Source organism: Aspergillus niger (genome assembly GCF_000002855.4).
Source record: "Aspergillus niger supercontig An01".
Taxonomy (NCBI): Eukaryota; Fungi; Ascomycota; class Eurotiomycetes; order Eurotiales; family Aspergillaceae; genus Aspergillus; species Aspergillus niger.
In genome coordinates this window covers 277633-296788 of record NT_166518.1, presented here as the reverse complement: position 1 = coordinate 296788, position 19156 = coordinate 277633, and the positions used below count along the sequence as shown (strand labels likewise).

The window sequence follows — 19156 nt, the reverse complement described above, 5'->3', positions numbered from 1 at the left end:
TCATCTCAGGCATGCTCCTCACCACCCTGGGCTATGGCCTATTTATCGACCTCCCCTCCACCAAGTCCTGGCCGCGGATTATCCTTTTCCAGATCGTCGCCGGACTCGGCATCGGGCCTAACTTCCAGGCTACCCTGATTGCCCTGCAAGCCAACACCACCCCCGCCGAATTAAGTCGCGGCACCGGAACCTTTTCGTTCGTGCGCCAGCTGGCCGCTGCTATCTCTGTCGTCGTCGGGTCTGTGCTGTACGCGCGCGCTGTAAGCGGGCAACGGGGCGCTCTGGCTGCCGTACTGGGCGAGACGGTCGCGCAGGAGATCGTGGAGGCGTCGACAGCTGCAGCGGCGATTGTGGAGACATTGCCTGTCGGCGAGGATCGGACGGTGGTGTTTCATGCGTTGACGGCTGCGTTGCGCTGGGTGTGGGTGTTTTATACTGCTGTCGCGGGGGTCGGATTCCTTCTCAGTCTGTGTTTGCGTGATTTACGGTTGGGCGATGCGCACCGAATGGCTCCTGGTCAGGAGAGTGAGGAATTAGAGATGGAGAGGGGGACTACATAGGGTGCACTTTACTTATAAGCTTGACTCATATGGCTACAATATAACTATGCCGTAACATTGACATTAATTCACCGGGTGTACTAGATACGGATTGTAGACCGGGCACGTAAGATAATTATATAGACCAGGTGAGTTTAAATTACATGCACTTTTGCGTATGTGTCATTCTTGCCATATCCTCCAAACTATAACCAGCGTAATCCAGAACTAACGAAGACGATGATTTACATAACCACAACACATAGGAAAAATGATTGTTACATTACTTCGTAGAAGGATTCGGCATCCCCGAAGTATGCGGCCATTTGCGAAACAAATCAGCCAAATGATCAATCGGAGCAGTCATCAAACCGATAGCAGTCTCAAAAGGCGGCTTATCAGGCGCACTAGGATGGGACCGCGAGGGCACAAACATCTTCGTCCTACCAAAAGACTTCGAAAGCTTCTCGCTTTCCTCCGCCGACACGGCGTCTTCCAGCTTCGGCAGATCTTGACTCTCTTCTTCCTTGATGTGCTCGGAGAGGTCCTTCATCAACGCCCTGATAGTAGACTCGAACTCCGGGTCCGCGGGTTTCATGTTTTGGAATTTTTTCAGCTGTTCTTTAACCTACATGTTGCTTTAGTAACGGATTGGTAATGAAAGCATGATAGATGACTTACCGATTGATGCTCCTTCCGGTCCTTATCTGCCATGGCCCGGCCGTCGGGGATGGACTTCTCGAACTGGGGGTAGACGACCAGCTCCTCGGCGATCGAATGACGGGCTAATTCCCAAGTAAATTGGTTTTGCCATTCGATTTTCTCTTTCTCGGTAGCAGAGTTCAGGATCTTGTTGTAGTAGTCCTCGATCTCGCGGTGATCGGTCTTGATCGCTTCGGATATACGAGGTGCCATGATGATAGGGGATTGGGATATGGAGCGGTGTTGTTTTGGGATAGATAGTAGAGGCCTAAGGATAGGGCGGGAAGAGTTGAGAATATAGCGGCTAGTCATTGTTAAAGAATTAAGGCGCACCAGTTGCACTGCGTAAATATATTAGTGGCTCTCTGGCCCTTCTTTAACTTGTGTGTGGCTAGACGTCATTATGAGATACGGTGTAACATGTCCCTTGCTATCCATACTGGATACGATTGTGGTTCGTTTTTAAGGTTTGGGCGGCATCATCATCACGACAGCCGGGGTTGCCGAAGTATGACCAGCACTTTTACTAATAAGCCACACGGGAAGCAAAGGCAAGTAAGACCTGTTTCTGACGAATTAACATGTCTGGATTATTAAGTAGGAACTGACCATAACTGGATAAAGTATGTGAGAGAGAACAAAGAGAAAGATAGAAGTCACCGCAAGATTGGTTGAAGAACGAACCAAATTTAAGGATATTAATTGTTACCCCGCTTGCTCCCGGACGGTATTAGTATATACATCTATGCAGTAGATCAAGGCTATTTTTAAGTTCTTTTTACGTCCTACTAAATCTGTAGGTACGACTGACTCTTCCAATGCCGGAAAGAGGTCTTATCCGGATTCGGTCTGCCTTTCCGATGACGCGAAAACTCGCGTCGCCATCTTCTCGATGGGCTGCGTATTACTATTCTAAGTATTCAATCAGAATATGCATTAACTCACAGCGCGATCCCGAAGTTCCCGTGTTCACGAGTCTGTTATAGAACTGGGGGGAGAATGCATGATTGTCGCGGGTTGTACGCCGAACACATTAGGGCGCTCGATCAGGATCGAGGTAAATATCAATGTCTCCATGCAAAAGCAACAAGTCTTCCGAAAGCAACTTGGAAACATCATACAGAATGCTCACAACAGTCTCGGCATTTCAATCCCATCCAGGCATTGTCAACCCAGACTCCCCAGTAATCACACAACTTCAACATAAAGACCAAGAAATTTGCACTTGGAAGCATGGCGTTCGGTTCTTGGCCTCGTGCCGAGCTCAACGCATACAAAATCACAAGATTATAGTTTGCAGAGATCCGGTTGAAGCTCCTTTCATAAGACGCGAGTCAGGAGAGTTTCGGCATCTCTCTCAAAACAGCCCCACCATCTCCTATTATGGAAGAAACTCCGTTGCATTTGGGTCCACTTTGCTTTTGGATCGAGTCAATCAGTGAATGGGGAACTGTTGATCGGATCTTTTGAAATGCGAGCGATTTGATTAGAAGGGGTGTATAGTTCTAGCCCATGTAAAACTTTGGGGGGAAAGATGGTTATAGAGATGTGAAACAAGGGAAAGCACTATCGAAACAGAGAAACTTAAAATATCAATCTTCAGCCACTGCATCAGTCCTAGGGTTATAACAAGCGATATCGAACCAGAAAGCTCTATGGGCTTCAACGTATAGCCAAGGAAGATGTTACCACAAAAATGGCATTGTTGGCAAATCCAGCAGAAGGCCCTCCAGCTGACTCTTCTAGCGCAAACCTTCGAAATATTCACAGAAATATCACTTGCATGGACTTCGGTGTTATAAATCGAACCTCTACACTCCATAGACCCAGCCAGACTTACTGTTTCATCGCCGACGCCCAGTCCAAGAGCACACGAGTCGCGGCTGCTGCCGCCGATATGCACCGTTACGACTTAGAGTTCCCCCAGCAGATAGGCTTTTAATTTTCTGCTGATCCGATCCTTTATTTTCCTTTCTTGATTCGCCCTTTTGGTCGTACAAAGGTGCATAAGGGCGTTCTCCCCCTGCTCCAGTACGTGATTTTTGAATCGGTTGACCAAACGAGTTCCCCGCTTTCTGCTGGTCAGAATGGAGTATACCCTGCCTTTAGTTGGCCACAGCCTGGCGATTTTCATCGTCTCGGCTGTGACAGTTGGGTTAGCAATCATTTGTGTCTCGCTGCGGTGCTTTGTGCGTCTGTACATTCTGCGTGCGTTTGGGTGGGATGACGCGCTTGTGGTGACGGCGCTGGTAAGTATTCTTTCCATCTGTCCTTGATGGACACTTGATATTAAAGACTGACTGATTGTAATAGGCGCTATTTATAGCATTGGGCGTGCTGTGCATGATGGGACCGGAAGCTGGGATTGGTCACACACTCGCGGACTTCGAGTCGTTCAGTCTGAAGAGTGGGAATCCCATGGATAGTCTGCACGCATTGCAGTATGCGATGATAGTGCGTTTCACCAATATCCTTGCTGCTCTTTGTCATCTTCCTCTGACTTCTATCAGTACTGGTGGCTTGGACAAATGCTCTACCTGTGGGCGTCAGCCGTCGCCAAAGTAGCCATTGCCCTTGCTCTCCTTCGACTGGCCGTTCGCCCACTGCACCGCTTCATTCTCTGGGCCGTCATAGGAACCGTGATATGTATTGGCCTCGTCTTCTGGCTTATTCTGTTGCTCGATTGTCGGCCAATCGGGTACTTTTGGGGCCAGATCAACCCACTCAATTCGGGCACGTGCTTGCCAACTAATATCCTCCTCATCATCGCATACATCTATAGTTCGCTTTCCATTGTCTGTGACTTTACGCTTGGGATCTTCCCAGCGGCGTTGATCTGGGGGCTGCACATGTCGCCGCGCACAAAGGTGGCGTTGGGCGCGATCCTCGGGCTGGGAGCAGTGTATGTGAATTTCCACACACCTAAATGGGGACAAGCTAACCAGGGCAACAGTGCGAGCGTGGCTGTAGTTATTCGACTCCCGTACCTGAAGCACTACGCCGACGCGGACTTCCTCTGTAAGCTTCTCCACGACTCCATCACAAGCAGGATTGGCTGACAATGCAGACTCGACTTACCAAATCGCCATCTGGTCCGTCATGGAAACCGGCCTCGCCATCATCGCCGGCAGCCTCATTACGCTCCGCCCGCTCTTCCGCTGGTTCCTCGATGGCAGTTCGTCATACCGCTTGGATAAGCCACATTACGTGCGGCAGGAAGACTACGTCGCGGGCGGTTATGCATTGTCAAGCTCCATGCCGAATAGATCGATCACCCAAGACAATCTGAAGTACTGGAGGCCGGATCTGTCCGCGGAGAACCCGCGCGCGCACGGGGTTATCACGTCTGTGTCGACACCGCTGGGGAGGGGCCACTTAACCGGTAGTCAAGAGAGCCTGACGGGAAACCTGCCCGGCAGAGAGGTGCGGCAAAAGCATCAGGTTAGCGTTCTTCGAACGTTTACGGTGGAGGATAAGGTGTGATATGCGAGAAATAAGACACAGGATTGTCTCAAGATGTCAACAGATGTCACCACTACTAGTTCCCTCTCGCCTGCGATAATATTACTGCTGACTAGCCTCAAATTTAAGATCATCAATATATTGCTCTGGTCGCTTTATGTTGCCCGAATGGCCACCACTTCCCGTGGTTAGAGAAGCACAGGGGGCGGAGTAATTGGTCAAATTCTGGATATGGACCCGAGTTTAATGATAAGATGCAGAGCGCTCGATCAGAAGCTAGATTATAGCTTTAGCCCTGCTATACCGACACAAATAGGAGGTCGGATTTTGCATGATGGAACATGTTTGTTGTCGCTATGACTATTAAGGTTAGGTGGGCTCAAAGGGCTTCCCGGACTCCGTCTCCAACACCGAAGTAATCGGAGATATATCCGACTCCAACAGCAAGGCAACGACATTAATCCCTCAGACCTCGTACTTATCTTAGGACTTCCCCTCTCCTGTCGATTTTCCAACCCAACACTCGAAATTAAAATGGTTACTGATCCAAACGACAAGGCCCAGTTGAACTTGCAGGCTCTAGCCGACCTCCAAGTTCCTCGTGATCTCTCCATCTCTCCCGACGGTTCTAGGATTGCCTATGCACTACAACCTCTCAGCAAGAAAGGCGACCACGCCACCTCATCAATCTGGATCGCGACAGTCGACAAAGAATACAGCAGTCGCCAGTTCACTTCAGGCTTATTCAACGACGAACAGCCACAATGGTCTCCAGCTGGAACATTGATTGCCTTCAAATCGGATCGGCACCGGCCAGGCAAAAGCTCAGCCATATATGTGTTGCCAGTCGATGGCGGCGAAGCATATCCCGTAACGCCGGTGGACTGCGAGAAGCCAATAGTAGCCTTTGAATGGGATTCCACCGGCACAAGTATCGCATATACCAGTTTCGGATGAGAAGACGGAAGAACAGGTTTCAAAGGAGAAAGTAAAGATGATCCAACTGTTTGGGGGGAAAGACTTGGAATATTCCCGCCTGAGAATTGCCCATGTAGCAACAGGGCAGATCAGAACTATCGTCGCCGGTCATAGACATGTTCATGACTTCACTTGGAGCCCTGATTCAACACAGATTTGCTTTGTTGCCCATAAAGGGCCGGATATCAATTCAGCTGGCTTTTATGGTGCAGAAATCCTGATTACATCGATCTCCGGATCGGAGGAGAAACTAGTCGCCCAGTTCCCCGGACCAATCAGCCAGATCGCATGGGGAAACTGTGGTGTCTTCTTCATTGCAGGTCATGTCCCGACGCACTGCCTAACATCCCTTTCCCTATACGAACTTAATATCGAATACGGTTCATATACAGAGCGAAAAGATGGCGATGAAGCACACTGTTGCATCACTCTCCGCAAAAATCAATCTTGCCTATCCTACCGTGTCCAGAGGTATCTTAATGATGAGTTCTTCTCGATCAGTGATGATGGCACTCGTACGAAGGCCTATAGCGAAAAGTGTGAGATGAGCTCATTTGACGTCCTAAAAACTACGGACAGTAGTGATATCATTGCAATAACGAGGGGTGACGGGTCAAATCCTGAAGAAGTCTTCTCCATCTCGAAATCTACCGGTCCAGTCAAATTGTCAGCCCATAATTCCTCCATCGCCGCTCTAGAAATATCCAAGTCGTGGTCAATTTCAAATTACGCGAGAGATGGATACTACCTTGACGGAATGATGTATGTTCCCTCCGCATACAAATTTGAGGATGGGCCGCTCCCCACTATTCTCATCCCGCACGGAGGACCATACTGGCGGGTAACTACCGGTTTTGCTGTGTGCCATTGTCTCGAGGTTCCGGTATTAGTATCAATGGGCTATGCCGTTCTTTGCCCCAACTACCGTGGTGGGAGCGGTAGGGGTGAAGCTCATGCAGCTTACGCTCGCGGAGGAGTTGGCACAGTTGACTACACTGACTGCATTGACCTGCTCCAATACAGTATCGCTAGGGGCAGCGTAGACCCTGCGCGAGTGGCAATAGCTGGTTGGTCACAGGGAGGATTTCTATCCTATTTTGCAGTCACTCGCGAGGAGTTCCAATTCAGAGGAGCCATATGCGGGGCAGGTATATCAGAATGGAACTCTATGGCAATGATGAGCGATGCATATTGGATGCAGGGTGAGGTGGTTGGCGGTGCCCCATGGGATGTTGATACGAATTTAAAGCCCGGTGAAGAAGACTCAATTACAAGCCCCGAGAAAAGATGGATTGGCGACACCAATGGTCGGAGGGGAAGCGCATTATGGCACATGCGTAATGTGAAAACTCCCATTCTGATTCTTCATGGGGAGGACGACGAGCGTGTGCCTTTAGAACAGGCCATCGCGTTCTATCGCGCATGTGTCCACAACAATGTACCTGTTGAGATGGTGACTTATCCTCGAGAAGGGCATTTTATTGTTGAAAGGAGACATCTCATTGATATGTGGGAGCGGATGAGGACGTTTTGTTATCGGAACTTACAGTGATTCTGGCCCCCTGCTAGGGAACCTCATTGTGCTGATGATTATTCCTATTGTTCTTGTGTACCATCCTTTTGCATGATATAACCCAGACATACTATTTATCAAGCACATACGACCACAGGGTGTGGAAAACAGGGCTTCCCGTCCGCTCAGCCGTACTTAAGCCACACGCCGGGAGGTTAGTAGTTGGGTGGGTGACCACCAGCGAATCCCTTCTGTTGTATGTTTTTGTTTTTTTATTTTTATTCAGCTGTTAGTCAATAATAACTCAGCAGAGTATGCTCTTTTCTTTTATTCTAAGTTTACTAGGAGGAGTTTGGCCCTCATGATAATTTTAGACGCTGCGGTGTCACTTCATTTAATTGCAATTCAAGGTTGCATGGCTTCCGCATAAACTGGAGTCATAAGGTGTTGCACAAATGTTCCAACTCGTGTAGATAATATATTTCGATGAGTTAACGGGTCTATCACGAGCACTTCGAGAAGACGGTTCCAGTTCCAACAGCATAGCTCCTCCAGCCTGCTTTCGGCAGATCAATGTCTGGGTCTCCCGACAAGAATTTCATGAACACCCCGTGAGTTACAACCACAACGTCTGTCCGTCCTTGGTGTTGCAGATCCTCGCAAACTGCGGCAATACGAGATCTCATCCTCTGTGCCCGCTCCTCCACAGCTTCGTCGGCGGGAGAATAGAAGTCCTCTTTCACTTGCCAACCCTCAGCCAAATCCTGGAAACCTAGTCTCGGAAAAGCCGCTTCCAGGACCCTAGTTGGGGACCCCGTATCACAGGGAAGGGCACTTCTCTCTTGCAAATCCGGTTCCAAGAAAAGGACTGCGCCATTCTCCACTCCGTCCCCAGAGTCGGGGTCGAAATACCGTTTATCAAGAATATGGGAAAAAGCCGTGAGGGTGGTTTGGATAGCTCGTTTGAGTGGAGAGGTGATGATAACACCCACCTGGGGGGCGTAGGGGAATAGCTGGCCGAGCCCTGTAGCTTGCTGAAGGCCAAGAGGGGTCAACTCAGGATCCAACTGAGAGAAGTCATGAGTGACATTGTGGACCGATTCGGCGTGGCGGACGAGATGGACCTTCAAGGCCATGTTGAGGAACAAAAGTGCTAACTATCTGTCCATCCAGGGTCTTGCTAGCTCTAAATACAGCTCAATTACCCCTCGGCAAATCTCGGGCCGAAGTGGTAATTTCTGTGCCGTATTGCGTGACATATTTCTCTCGGAGCAGCGCTATGATTATCAGCTCTGTTGACCAGGAAGACTGAGAGAACTTTGGATGGGTTGGACCCTCCCAGGAACCTACTTATCGACTAGCTCCCCCCTGGATGAAACCATTGGCCATTCAGATGGAGAACATTTTCTTGGCGCCGTCGAGGTATCTCTTATCTCGAACCTAGTGTTGCGCCCGATTCTTGCGGGACTGTCGATATTTGCTGTGGGACTCAATAAATTCTGAGAACTATATCATGGGTTCAACTGATGGCGCGTTGATCCGTCCGCAACGATGACGACTTAGGAACAGGTGAGGAAGCAAATTGGTCCTTCTCAGTCAGACAACCCGTGGCCCACCTTTTCTACTAAGTTTGGCCTCTTTAACTAAACGCGAACAGTTCCCCGAAAAGCAACAGCCAATTAGAAGCTCGCGGTGACAGACCGCGGACCTAGTACTTATGTATGTTAAGTACATGTGAACAGTTGCCGACCTCGTATTGGATCCATGTCGGGTGGATTTCCAACCTTAAATTCTTTGTTCAACTGAATTAGCTCACTATCCTAGAGGTCGATATAATCTCGATCTCCTCTTGAACGACGGTCGGTTCGTGTTTCCTCATGCTTTGAAGAAGTTGATTACCGTATGTCGAGTTGTAACCCAATATAAAATGCTGCTCCTGACACATTCGCGGCCTATCTCGTCCTTACGGGCCCTGCATCGGAGCTGGCGCAGCCATGCCGGCGCAACCGACCCGGCACGCGCAGAAGAGCCCCTTCTTGAACGCTTGGGCGAGGTCGTGCGACATACCTGGTATCTGGGATTTACGTCTTTTGGGGGTCCGCCGGTTCATTTCCAGATTTTTCACGCGCGGTTTGTCGAACAGGAAAAGTGGGTTGATGAGCAGACGGTAGGGATGCATGAATAACGTCCAGGATCGTCAGGCGCTAACAGGTAAAAGTACCAAGAACTTTTCGCTATCTGTCAGGGCCTGCCGGGACCGGGTTCGACCAAGATGCTATTCTGCTTGACGTAGCTTCACGCCGGTTTCATCCCGGCCATACTGGCATTTGTCCTATGGTGGTATGTCTACTGCTTTAATTGCGTCCCTTGCCATTCGGAATGATGGGCTGATCAGTTTTACTAGTCTTCCCGGCGCAGTCGGTATGTATGCCCTCTCTCTCGGCGTGCAACGGATCGACGAAACACTGCCCGCGGCAGTCTACGCTCTTCTCTCCGGTCTAAATGCCTCGACAGTAGGCATTGTTGCCCTCGCTGCCGTCCAGCTAGCTGAAAAGGCCATCCGTGATAAGATTGCCCGCATCCTGGTTATTTTCGGTGCATGCGCAGGCCTCTGCTATAGCGCGCTCTGGTATTTCCCAGTTCTTATGGTTGCGGGTGGTGTTACTACGGCACTGTGGGATGGTTGGATATATCAACAAATTCTCAGGGCAAGGATGGCTTGGAAAAATAGGAATCGGCAGCCCGAACCGGAGGGTGACGAGCCTGGATCGGCAGGCCGCGAGAGTTCGTCCATGCAAAGCCCAGAACAGGGTGCTAGAATAGAGATGCTACGGATGAGGAAGTCAGGTGCAGAGGCATCCCCCCCGAACTCAACCAATATCCAGGCCCCGGAAGGAGGGGAAGCCGCACCTGCATGGGAGCATATCATTCGGATCCGTGTAGGGGCTGCAATTCTTATCTTCTTCTTTGGTAAGCTTCCGTGTGAGAATTTGCATTATCGCTGAATGAAGGCTGACCCTGAACCATAGCGTCCTTCATCGCCATTCTTGTCACAAGAGCCAAACTCTCCGCACCGCCTCTATCTCTCGAACTCTTCGCGAATATGTACTTAGCTGGCACTGTGATCTTCGGCGGCGGCCCCGTCGTTATCCCCTTGCTCCGGTCATACGTCGTAGACCCGGGTTGGGTTTCCAGTCGAGACTTCCTCATCGGCCTTGCAATCATTCAGGCCTTCCCCGGCCCAAACTTCAACTTTGCAGTCTTTCTCGGTGCTCTTGCCGTCCGAACAACATCCTACCCGACAGTCTTCGGTGCCTTCCTCTGTGGGCTAGGGATCTTCTTTCCTGGAATTACCCTCGCCGTCGCAATCCAGTCCTTTTGGCGTGTTCTGCGGAAACAAGTATATTGTTGACTTCCTCCGAGGCGTGAATGCATCAGCTGTTGGATTAGTGTTTACAGCTGTGTACCGGCTTTGGGAAATCGGATATCTAACTCCGCAGGATCGTGATGGGCAGAGTCTGGCGAAGGAGCCCTGGTGGGTTGTTATTGCCGCTGTTACATATGCCCAGAGTGCATGGTTCAAGGTCCCGCCTGCGGTTGCAATTGTGCTAGGTGCTGTGCTTGGGTTGTGTTGGTATGAAGTCGTTAGTCCTGCCTGGTGACGGAGTCTAGGGATAGTAGGTACGCGAATAGACTGGTTGGCAGCCAGCCAAGTCTTTGATTCGCAAATTAATATTTAATTTGTCTATGGCGAAGTTATGGAAGGTCAAGTGGAAATACAGATAAAGCTTTGTCGTTGTCGTCTGTCGTTATATAAACTCTGCGTTGGGGTTGATCTTTCTGCTTCAAGCGTGAATAGTTGGGCGAAAATCGAAGGGTATGTGAGCCGTCCGTCCGTCTCCTTGAACACTTCAGGCAAATGAATCAAGATAAGTGATGCGGCTTTTTTTTCTCCAATACAGGTCGACCAGTTAGGTTATTCAACCAAGTCAGATTTGTAATCATCAATTGACATTGGATGGAAATATTCTTGGAAACGTTCGCAGGGTTCCACCGTCTCACTGGAGTCCAGGTGGGTTCGTTGACATCCGTTTGATGGAGTTCGGAAGTTGGCAACGGAACGGAGTAATCACCACAAATACGAATTCACAGCAACGGCCTAAGTCGGCATCATCTACTTCGGTATTGATAGGAAAATTGAATATCTTCCTGGGGAAGAAAAGCTTGCCAACGCAGCGTGAATCGAGAAGCAGTTTCGGTTTTTGCCGATAATGAATTCAACCGTCCTGGATTGCATGATACTGGGTGTTAGTCAGTCAGAAGCTCTCGTTCCCCGTGGCAACATGTCTTACTCATGATAATTGGGTAGCATTATGATGGATACTTTTTACCGCCCTAAGGCGCTTCTTATTGAAAGCTTAATGAAACGATCATTATGATTTATCGAGATGCCAGCCCGCAAATTGCACTTAAGACTCCTTAACGAAGAGCCTAGCTGTTCGTCCCGATCTGTTATGTGACTCGAGAATAATAATGCAAAGAAAGCATGCCGGTATGATTCAAAGAAAAGTGTCCAATGCATCTGATTCACTGGGAACGAGACTGTGGTTGTGGAGAGCGAACTCATGTCACGGTCACATGCATATCAAATGCATGCCGTTGGAGGTGCAATTTACATGAGAAGAGCTTGTTGCAGATATTATATCTAATTTTGGATTATATAATAATAATATAATCCAAAATCTTCTGCTATACCTGTATAATCCGCTGTGGTTTACTGATCAATCCTGTTTTAGAACACAGAGTATCAAGTAAGTTTAGGGATAAATAGATTGAATGGCATTGTCTGATACATGTATGTGAATTGATATGAACTGATGTCGGCTGCACGTGGTAGGCTAACCCTACTCCGAAGAACGCGCATATGTACATCAAATTTGACAAGGGGGTGAATTAGTAAAGATGGTCACAGCGTGAAATATTACATGATTGTATGAAACCTCAATCTTCGACCCTTACACATTGTGCTTCTTGAGAAAGTCCTGAATGAAGTTAAAAGCACCCGGCGCCGCATAATGCAAGTTCAAGGCGTGACCTACAGCAGGAGCCACGTAGGTAGCAGTATTCTCCTCTGATACTTCCGGATACAGCGCAGGCACAAGACCAGCCAAAATATTGGACGGAGAACTGCAGTTCCCGTTACAGAAAGGCAAATCTTCATTTCCAGCAACGACCGCAACGGGACCTTGGAATTCGCTCGTTGCATTGATAACGTGCGTTAACGTGAAAAGTTCACCCAGCGTGAAGCTTCCCTTGGTGGCATCTGCCAGCGATAGGATTTCGGGGTCAAAACCAGGGTCGTAGAAAAACGCAATCTGATTCGACACGGGCGTCCCAGCGACAAGGTATCCAGTAGAGAGCCCACTGAAGCGGTACGGCTGGGTTTCCGAGGCAATGGCTGCATTAAGACCCAGGCCAAAACCAGGCAGACCGTTCGAATTGAGTGTAAATCCTGTCAACACTGCGGCGTCGAGGGTCTTTGGGTAAGCCGCGGTGACACCCTGGGTCAGGATGCTCCCAAACGAGTGGCCTACACCCACGACAGTCGTAAAGGCGCGGTCACCAAGGGTACCTTGGCGAAGCTTGCTTGCCAGTGCCTCGAGAATCTCCAGCTCAAGTGGCGATTGCACGGCATTCAATGGGTCTTCCTTCGACGATGCGCCAACGCCGAGACGGTTGTACAGGAATGTGGCATACCCTGCGGCCGCGGCGGTGTCGACGTAGCTATATCCCGAGGCAAAGTCCCAGTAGTGGCGGTCCACGCCAATACCGTGCGTGAGGAGCTGGACCTTGGTTGTCTTTGAGTTTTCGCCTGCAGGCAGACAATATGTCGCCTCGATATCGTAGCTGCCGGTGATCCGTTGGGTGCCGCTCGTGAGGGATTTCACGTAGCCATCCCCGCCTGACGACCACAGGCTGACGAGTGTCCGAGTTACTTGCGACTGATTAGAGGGCAAGTTGTACGCGAACTTGAGGTTTTTGTCGGTTGTTGCATTGACTTTAACGATACCGGAGATGCAATGGGCTGATCCGCCGTTGGAAACGTGGACGGTATGATTCATCAACCCGGTCACATTGGGGAATTCCAGACCAGCAGGGCCAGAAAGAAGAGAGGAATTGACGTTCTGTGCCAATGCAGCAGCACCGATCAAGGCAGAAGTGAAGGTCTTCATGGTTGTTGTTGGGCTAATCGATAAAGGCGAGGAGCGAGGATATGAGCCAACTTGGGTTCCTTCTAATTGTCCTTTAGAGAATGCATTTTTCAATCTTCTTATATACTACCCGACCCACATTATTGTGAGCGAATAATCACGACATCGCAAGAACTTCCATTCTGGGTTATCTCTGGACGGAGGTCGATCGCATATTTGTCATGAGCCTAGAACACCTGTTTATACTGACTATCAAAACCGATTGATCTCTATGGCGAATTTATTAGCGGATCCTCAGATAAAATCATTAAGAATAGCACTATAAGAATCAGCATTTTATAAGGCTTTGAACAGTCTATGATCGAATAAAATTATCCAAGATTTGGCAGGGTTATTGCATGATAAAATCAACGAGATTTGACGCTTTTGACGAGGCAAAATCGACAAAGGTTTGGAAGCACATCATTGGATATAGCGAGATATTGAGACAATTCTTATGCGCTATTCCTATATAGGGCTAATCTAACCCAATTAGGTATGTGGTTAATTGTACGTTGTGAGTTGAACACGTTCCAGAAGCTCCATATTACCAATTGCTCACGTATCAGTTATTATCAGCGCTGGCGTATGCGCAAAATGACAAATCTTGGTTACCAGGAAGGGAAAGTGTGCTTTTTTGGCGGGGCCCGGACGGCCGGGAGTTGACGGAGAAGCGGAACTGTGTGCCGTATGCGATTGCGACGACATCTGGCTGCTTCATGTCCGTACTGTTGGCAGTTGTGGCGGCGCACTGGTCGGAGCTGGTGTTGAAAGACTTTGGAGAAGACTACTTCGCCACCGATATAGACCAGTCTGTGGCTAAGAGTGCCATGGCCTCGCTTTCCTTCGCCAGATAGACCGCCATTGACCTGTATGCTTTTCCACCGCTCAGCCACTGGATTAATCTAATCTAAGAACCTCTGTTCTTTGTAGCGAAATTTTCCTAGAAGTCGCTCTTCTCCTTTCCCAGGTCGTCAAAGACGTCGGTTGTCCGGACTGCATCCAATTTGATAGGATACCATTGTTCTCGCTGGAGCTTCACTCCCGGGAGAGCCTGCAGCGATTCCGATCGTTCCCGGAGTAGCTTCACATCTTGGTCTCGGTCCACAAAAGCCTTGACGATGTTTCGCGGCGCTGTTTTAACTCCTTCAATTCGGATGTTCTCCGTCTCGCTCTGGAGTCTCAAGGCAGTTACCGACGATTTGCTGGAGCTGGATTGGTTCTTGCAGAAGTTGATGGCATCTGGGAAGGCTTGGTTGGTGTCCAGTCCTATCACAGGTAGACCCAGCAATGAATGGAGTTGCTAAGTGAGGTAGGGTGAGCCCAGACAATTAGGTTTGCCTACAGCCTAGTTACAGTACCATAGCGCTCTGCTGAAGGACTTTGGGACTAATTGTGCATCATCCAGAGGGCTAAAAGTTCCCACTAGACAGTCCGATGTGCGGGATAGATGAACACAAGTCTCTGTAACCTCAAATATCAACTTGAACAATTTGAAGTCTGCACTTTGATGTTTCCAAGGTTGCATGGATTCTCTATAGATTGGAGACATAAGGTGTTGCACAAATGTTCCAACTCATCTAGATAATGTATTTCGATCAGGTGACGGGTCTATCTCGAGCACTTCGAGAAGACCTATATACAGCTGCCCACTCAAGCACCGGTTTTCTCAAGAAATTTAGTCATAGTCGCCAAGCAAATAGCCTGCTCTTCTTCCAGGTCCCAATCCTTACCAAGCCGATAAGGAACATGGCATGAGTTAGGAGTTTCGAGCACTTCAACCTCATTACCCTTCTTCCTCAAGTTCTCTGCAAACTTCATGATATCATCATAAAGGACTTCCGATGTACCAGCATTGACAAAGACCGGGGTACCCAGCTGAGTCTCGTTTCCTAGAAATGTAATCCAGGAGTTATTGCTATCCCACCCCTCAGGTGTGTAGGCCTTCCGGCCCCAGTCAAGAAAATCCTGTGTGACATAGTCGGCGTTGTAATTGCGGTTCCGGGGCACATTCTCAATGGATTTAGTGCTCAGGTCGACCCAAGGAGACGACAGAATTGCACAGCGAGGCAACGGAAGCGCCGGGTTCTCCTCGTTGATGTAGCGGAGCAGTGCCACCACGAGATTGCCGCCTGCCGAGTCGCCAGCGAATACGATCTGAGATGCTGGGATCTTAAGTACCTCGAGAGCATAAACGTAGGCAGTGATTCCATCCTGGAGTGCCGCAGGGAATGTGGTTTTCTTATCCCGAGATAAGCGATATTGAATGGCAAGCGCTGGCCATCCGGACATTTTACTGAGTTCATTGATACCTACTTCACCAGTTTCCCCGGGACGACTACCGAACATCACATACGCACTCCCGTAGAAGTGAATGATGAGTCGCCGTGGAGGTTCAGCTGGGGCCTCCGGGAACCAGACAGCCCCAACGGGTAGGGGCTCCACTCCCGGTACTGAGCAAGTGATTCCCTTGTAGACTTCAAATTGAGTTGATCCTTGGCCTTCTTTGGTCTTCGTGGTGATGGTCTTTTGGGGTTTGAGCACAATGAATTGATTCCCCAATGGGCCTGCTTCCAGTGACTTTGGCCAGGCTCTCTGAATAGTCGTCAAATAAATCATTGTCATAGTCGATTGACTGGACGTAATTGCTGTTTTCCATGACCAAGCAGCATTGGGCCGGAGGAATTTTGGGATGTTGTAAATCGCCGCGGCCGCCAGCCATACCGGGGCAGTGACGAGGGTGTACGCGGTGTAGAAAAAGGTAAAAGCCTTGGAAGGCATGAGGATTGATCCAGCACTTGGTGCACTTGTGGAGGTTTGAGATAGGGGGGCTGGACTCCTCATATAGCTCTGCGGGTAATAATAGCGACCCTAACAACCTTGAAAGGGAATCATGATGAAAGGTACATTAGTAATTCACTCACCGCGCTAAACTATCTGGTGTGGGGCTTAGTTTCAAATTCACCCAGATTTTGATAACAGAATTACCACTAATATAAATATTTTTTATAAGATTTTATATTGAAAGGATTATAGAAATATAAACTCTTATAATTAACAGTATATTAATTAGATTAAATCATTATAGAAAACTATATGAACCCATATTCCGGTATAATCTTACATAAAATCAGGAAAACTTATATAATACTACCTGTATCAGACTCTTAAATAATAAAAAAAATATAAAATAAATTGTCAAAACAGATATCTGCTAAGTAGACTGAAACGATATATCAATAGCTACTAAGCAGCAGGGGTGACTCAAATGTCTCAACATAATACAGCATGTGTTGCTTTACGTGTTTACTGCAAGCTTGGGGAATTCAACAGTGTTCGGGTTATATTACTGCTTTAAATAATAAAGTACCAGCATAGCTAGCTTCTTACTTAGCGGGCTCGATCAGGTATGAGATTATGAATTGAATTAGATTGAATACTCACAAGATTCTAGTAGAGCCGCGCAAAGTCAAGACTTATGGGTTGGATCAGGAAAGTCTTTCGATACAATTCGTAACTTCGAATTGAGGTTTGGGCCTCCCTACCTGCCTGCACTTACTTCCTCATAGTAACCGGGTAAAATCTGAGAGCATGTTGTCAATAAGTTAAGAAGATACTGGCTTATTCCCATATCATTCCTATCGAAACGACCCCCGCTAAGCTGAAGACCTGCTGAAGGCTCGAAAGACAGTACAGTAATTACATATCTCAATTTTCAATATCGTAACCTTGGCAAAGAGGAGTGGATTTAACTACCGCTATTCATCTTTGCCACTACGTCTCGTTGATGGCTCAAGCATGAGCTGGTAATATATCTAGATCTGCTAGGTCAACTGAGTACAGCAATATGGCGATCAATCTATCGGAGTCTCTCCACATTTTGAACGGCCACATTCCGCAACGCATAAATACAGTAGTAGAGTCGGGGTTATATTAGCCTGTACCTAATCGGCGATGCCAACTCAATTACCTAGCCTTGAGGTCATTTGGCAAAGTAGTAACAATATATCCAAATTGCATACTATTCCCATTTGTGTATGTACAGGTATCAAGTAATATCATACATGCCTGCTCACCTCGATATCGGTTTCAATGCGGACCGCGCCAAGTGGGATATCCAAGTTCCGGTGATGCCCATACTCACCCGGGCTGACATGGATATCTGAAACGAGCTTGTCGACACTGCCGCAACCCGAGTGCCCATTCTGCCAGGAGACAGTATCCTTTTGCTCACCGAAATGGGAGCTAATATAGCTAGGAGAGTTTGTACTAGCTTTATTACTATCCAAATAAATCTTTGGATCTGAAGTATTCCGTAGAGCCTTCGCTAAGGCAAGGCAACTAGGAACACTGATGGAGATGATAGAGATCGATCCCTCGAGAATAGACCAGTAGCCATATTTAACAAAGTGCCAAGTGAGGTCCTGATTCATGATAGGAATGAATTGGATGACAGCAACGAGGCGGCCAAGGGATAACACCACGACTGAGTAAGCCATCATGAAGGCAATCAGGAGATATACACGGCGCTTCAGACTGGCTTGCAGACCCCAAATCATGGGAATCGGGAGGAACAAGATGTAGAAGTCAATCATACACGAGAGAGCGGCCGTTGATAAATACCATTGAAACTGGGCAATGCATGTTCCTGGTAATACAGTATTCCAGGCCTTTGCAATGGGCTGACATTCAAGACCGGTAGAGATCCAGGCTGCCAAGAGCCATGTAGATGTAAGTCCACCCACGATCCAGAGATGTATGCGGAAGGTGCGGTTATTTGTTCGAAATATGCGGGCATAGAAGAACAAGGCCGAAATCTTTGGCAAACAGACTGAGCCGTCGAAGAAAAAAATTGCCACGTAGAGATAACGGGCGCCGGTAAGAAGATATTCTGGGTTTATTGCGGCCACTACCTCCATATGATAACCGAGGCCGATTTGTCTCCACGCCACCACGAGGGAGAGGACGATTAACTCGAACGGCTGCGTAGAATAATATAGTCAGAAACGCGTAATATGTTTTCTGTTGATTGAAGTATACATACTAATGCAAGGAGAGCGAAGAAGTCATCCCACCACCAGTCTTGATGAGTAACAAACTTACTGACAACCCGAAGCACTGTAAATATTATAATAAGAATAATAAGAAAGATTGATGTGATTAAAATCCCTTCTCCGCAGTCGGGAGTATCTTTAGGGATGTCTAGTGCCATGAAGAGCACAGTAAAGCAAGCTAAGGCAAATAATGTGAACTTTGTGACCAGGAGGACGAAGGACAAAAGTGAAGGTTGCTGGGAGCCAATAAATAAGATACGGTGTAGGACCTGGCCTTGTCGTCAATAACAGGGACGGGCCGGAGTGAATGAAGTTGGAGGCAGCTGCGCCTTGTTTCCACCGTCTGTTTCCCTGTCAGCCTCAGGGGACCCTGGTCTCGTTACGGTTCCAAAATGCTGACGGCAGTATGAAAGGCCGAATGAAATTACGCAGCAATCAGCTAAAGCAAAGAGGGGAAGGAGAGGGAAAAGACGCTGAGGGGGCTGGGTGGAGAAGCCCCAAGGCATCAGGTCAGAACTGAAAGAACAAGGATCAGTAGGACTCAGATGGGTGTTAGTCAAACTTTACGACAGTCTCTTCCGCTAAGCCTGCATGAAACAGCGCCCTTTCGCCCCTATCTCCCAACAGCCCGCAATTTACTTCTGAGGGGGCGGTGTT

General features: G+C 48.4%; 9 protein-coding genes and 1 non-coding gene across 10 annotated transcripts; 5 read left to right on the top strand and 5 right to left on the bottom strand.

Moving 5' to 3' along the window:
• Positions 1-2: 2 nt before the first annotated feature.
• Positions 3-560, top strand: An01g01240 (uncharacterized protein; the record flags this gene model as incomplete). The annotated part of the gene is made up of 1 exon (XM_059744343.1): positions 3-560. A coding segment is annotated over one exon (558 nt), but the record flags the coding sequence as incomplete, so codon positions are not given.
• A 262-nt stretch (positions 561-822) lies between these two features.
• An01g01230 (uncharacterized protein) lies at positions 823-1553 on the bottom strand (the record flags this gene model as incomplete). Its single annotated transcript, XM_001388527.1, has 2 exons — positions 823-1167; positions 1221-1553. 2 exons carry the CDS (start codon positions 1551-1553, stop codon positions 823-825), a joined length of 678 nt encoding a protein of 225 aa, XP_001388564.1.
• A 1775-nt stretch (positions 1554-3328) lies between these two features.
• An01g01220 (uncharacterized protein) lies at positions 3329-4724 on the top strand (the record flags this gene model as incomplete). The annotated part of the gene is made up of 4 exons (XM_059744218.1): positions 3329-3490; positions 3555-3695; positions 3752-4143; positions 4235-4724. 4 exons carry the CDS (start codon positions 3329-3331, stop codon positions 4722-4724), a joined length of 1185 nt encoding a protein of 394 aa, XP_059603055.1.
• A 513-nt stretch (positions 4725-5237) lies between these two features.
• An01g01210 (uncharacterized protein) lies at positions 5238-7233 on the top strand (the record flags this gene model as incomplete). The annotated part of the gene is made up of 2 exons (XM_059744165.1): positions 5238-5603; positions 5662-7233. 2 exons carry the CDS (start codon positions 5238-5240, stop codon positions 7231-7233), a joined length of 1938 nt encoding a protein of 645 aa, XP_059603054.1.
• A 104-nt stretch (positions 7234-7337) lies between these two features.
• Positions 7338-7456, top strand: 5S rRNA. Its single transcript, XR_009467999.1, has one exon. It is a non-coding gene; the product is annotated as a 5S ribosomal RNA (ribosomal RNA).
• A 241-nt stretch (positions 7457-7697) lies between these two features.
• Positions 7698-8330, bottom strand: An01g01190 (uncharacterized protein; the record flags this gene model as incomplete). Its single annotated transcript, XM_001388524.1, has 1 exon — positions 7698-8330. The coding sequence occupies one exon, from the start codon at positions 8328-8330 to the stop codon at positions 7698-7700; it is 633 nt and encodes a 210-aa protein (XP_001388561.1).
• Positions 8331-9188: 858 nt separating this feature from the next.
• Positions 9189-10856, top strand: An01g01180 (uncharacterized protein; the record flags this gene model as incomplete). The annotated part of the gene is made up of 4 exons (XM_059744052.1): positions 9189-9361; positions 9488-10164; positions 10224-10601; positions 10633-10856. The coding sequence occupies 4 exons, from the start codon at positions 9189-9191 to the stop codon at positions 10854-10856; spliced, it is 1452 nt and encodes a 483-aa protein (XP_059603053.1).
• A 1353-nt stretch (positions 10857-12209) lies between these two features.
• Positions 12210-13427, bottom strand: An01g01170 (uncharacterized protein; the record flags this gene model as incomplete). Its single annotated transcript, XM_001388522.1, has 1 exon — positions 12210-13427. One exon carries the CDS (start codon positions 13425-13427, stop codon positions 12210-12212), a length of 1218 nt encoding a protein of 405 aa, XP_001388559.1.
• A 1671-nt stretch (positions 13428-15098) lies between these two features.
• An01g01160 (uncharacterized protein) lies at positions 15099-16289 on the bottom strand (the record flags this gene model as incomplete). The annotated part of the gene is made up of 1 exon (XM_001388521.3): positions 15099-16289. The coding sequence occupies one exon, from the start codon at positions 16287-16289 to the stop codon at positions 15099-15101; it is 1191 nt and encodes a 396-aa protein (XP_001388558.3).
• A 697-nt stretch (positions 16290-16986) lies between these two features.
• An01g01150 (uncharacterized protein) lies at positions 16987-19005 on the bottom strand (the record flags this gene model as incomplete). The annotated part of the gene is made up of 4 exons (XM_001388520.3): positions 16987-17124; positions 17522-18427; positions 18490-18773; positions 18795-19005. 4 exons carry the CDS (start codon positions 19003-19005, stop codon positions 16987-16989), a joined length of 1539 nt encoding a protein of 512 aa, XP_001388557.3.
• Positions 19006-19156: the final 151 nt, after the last annotated feature.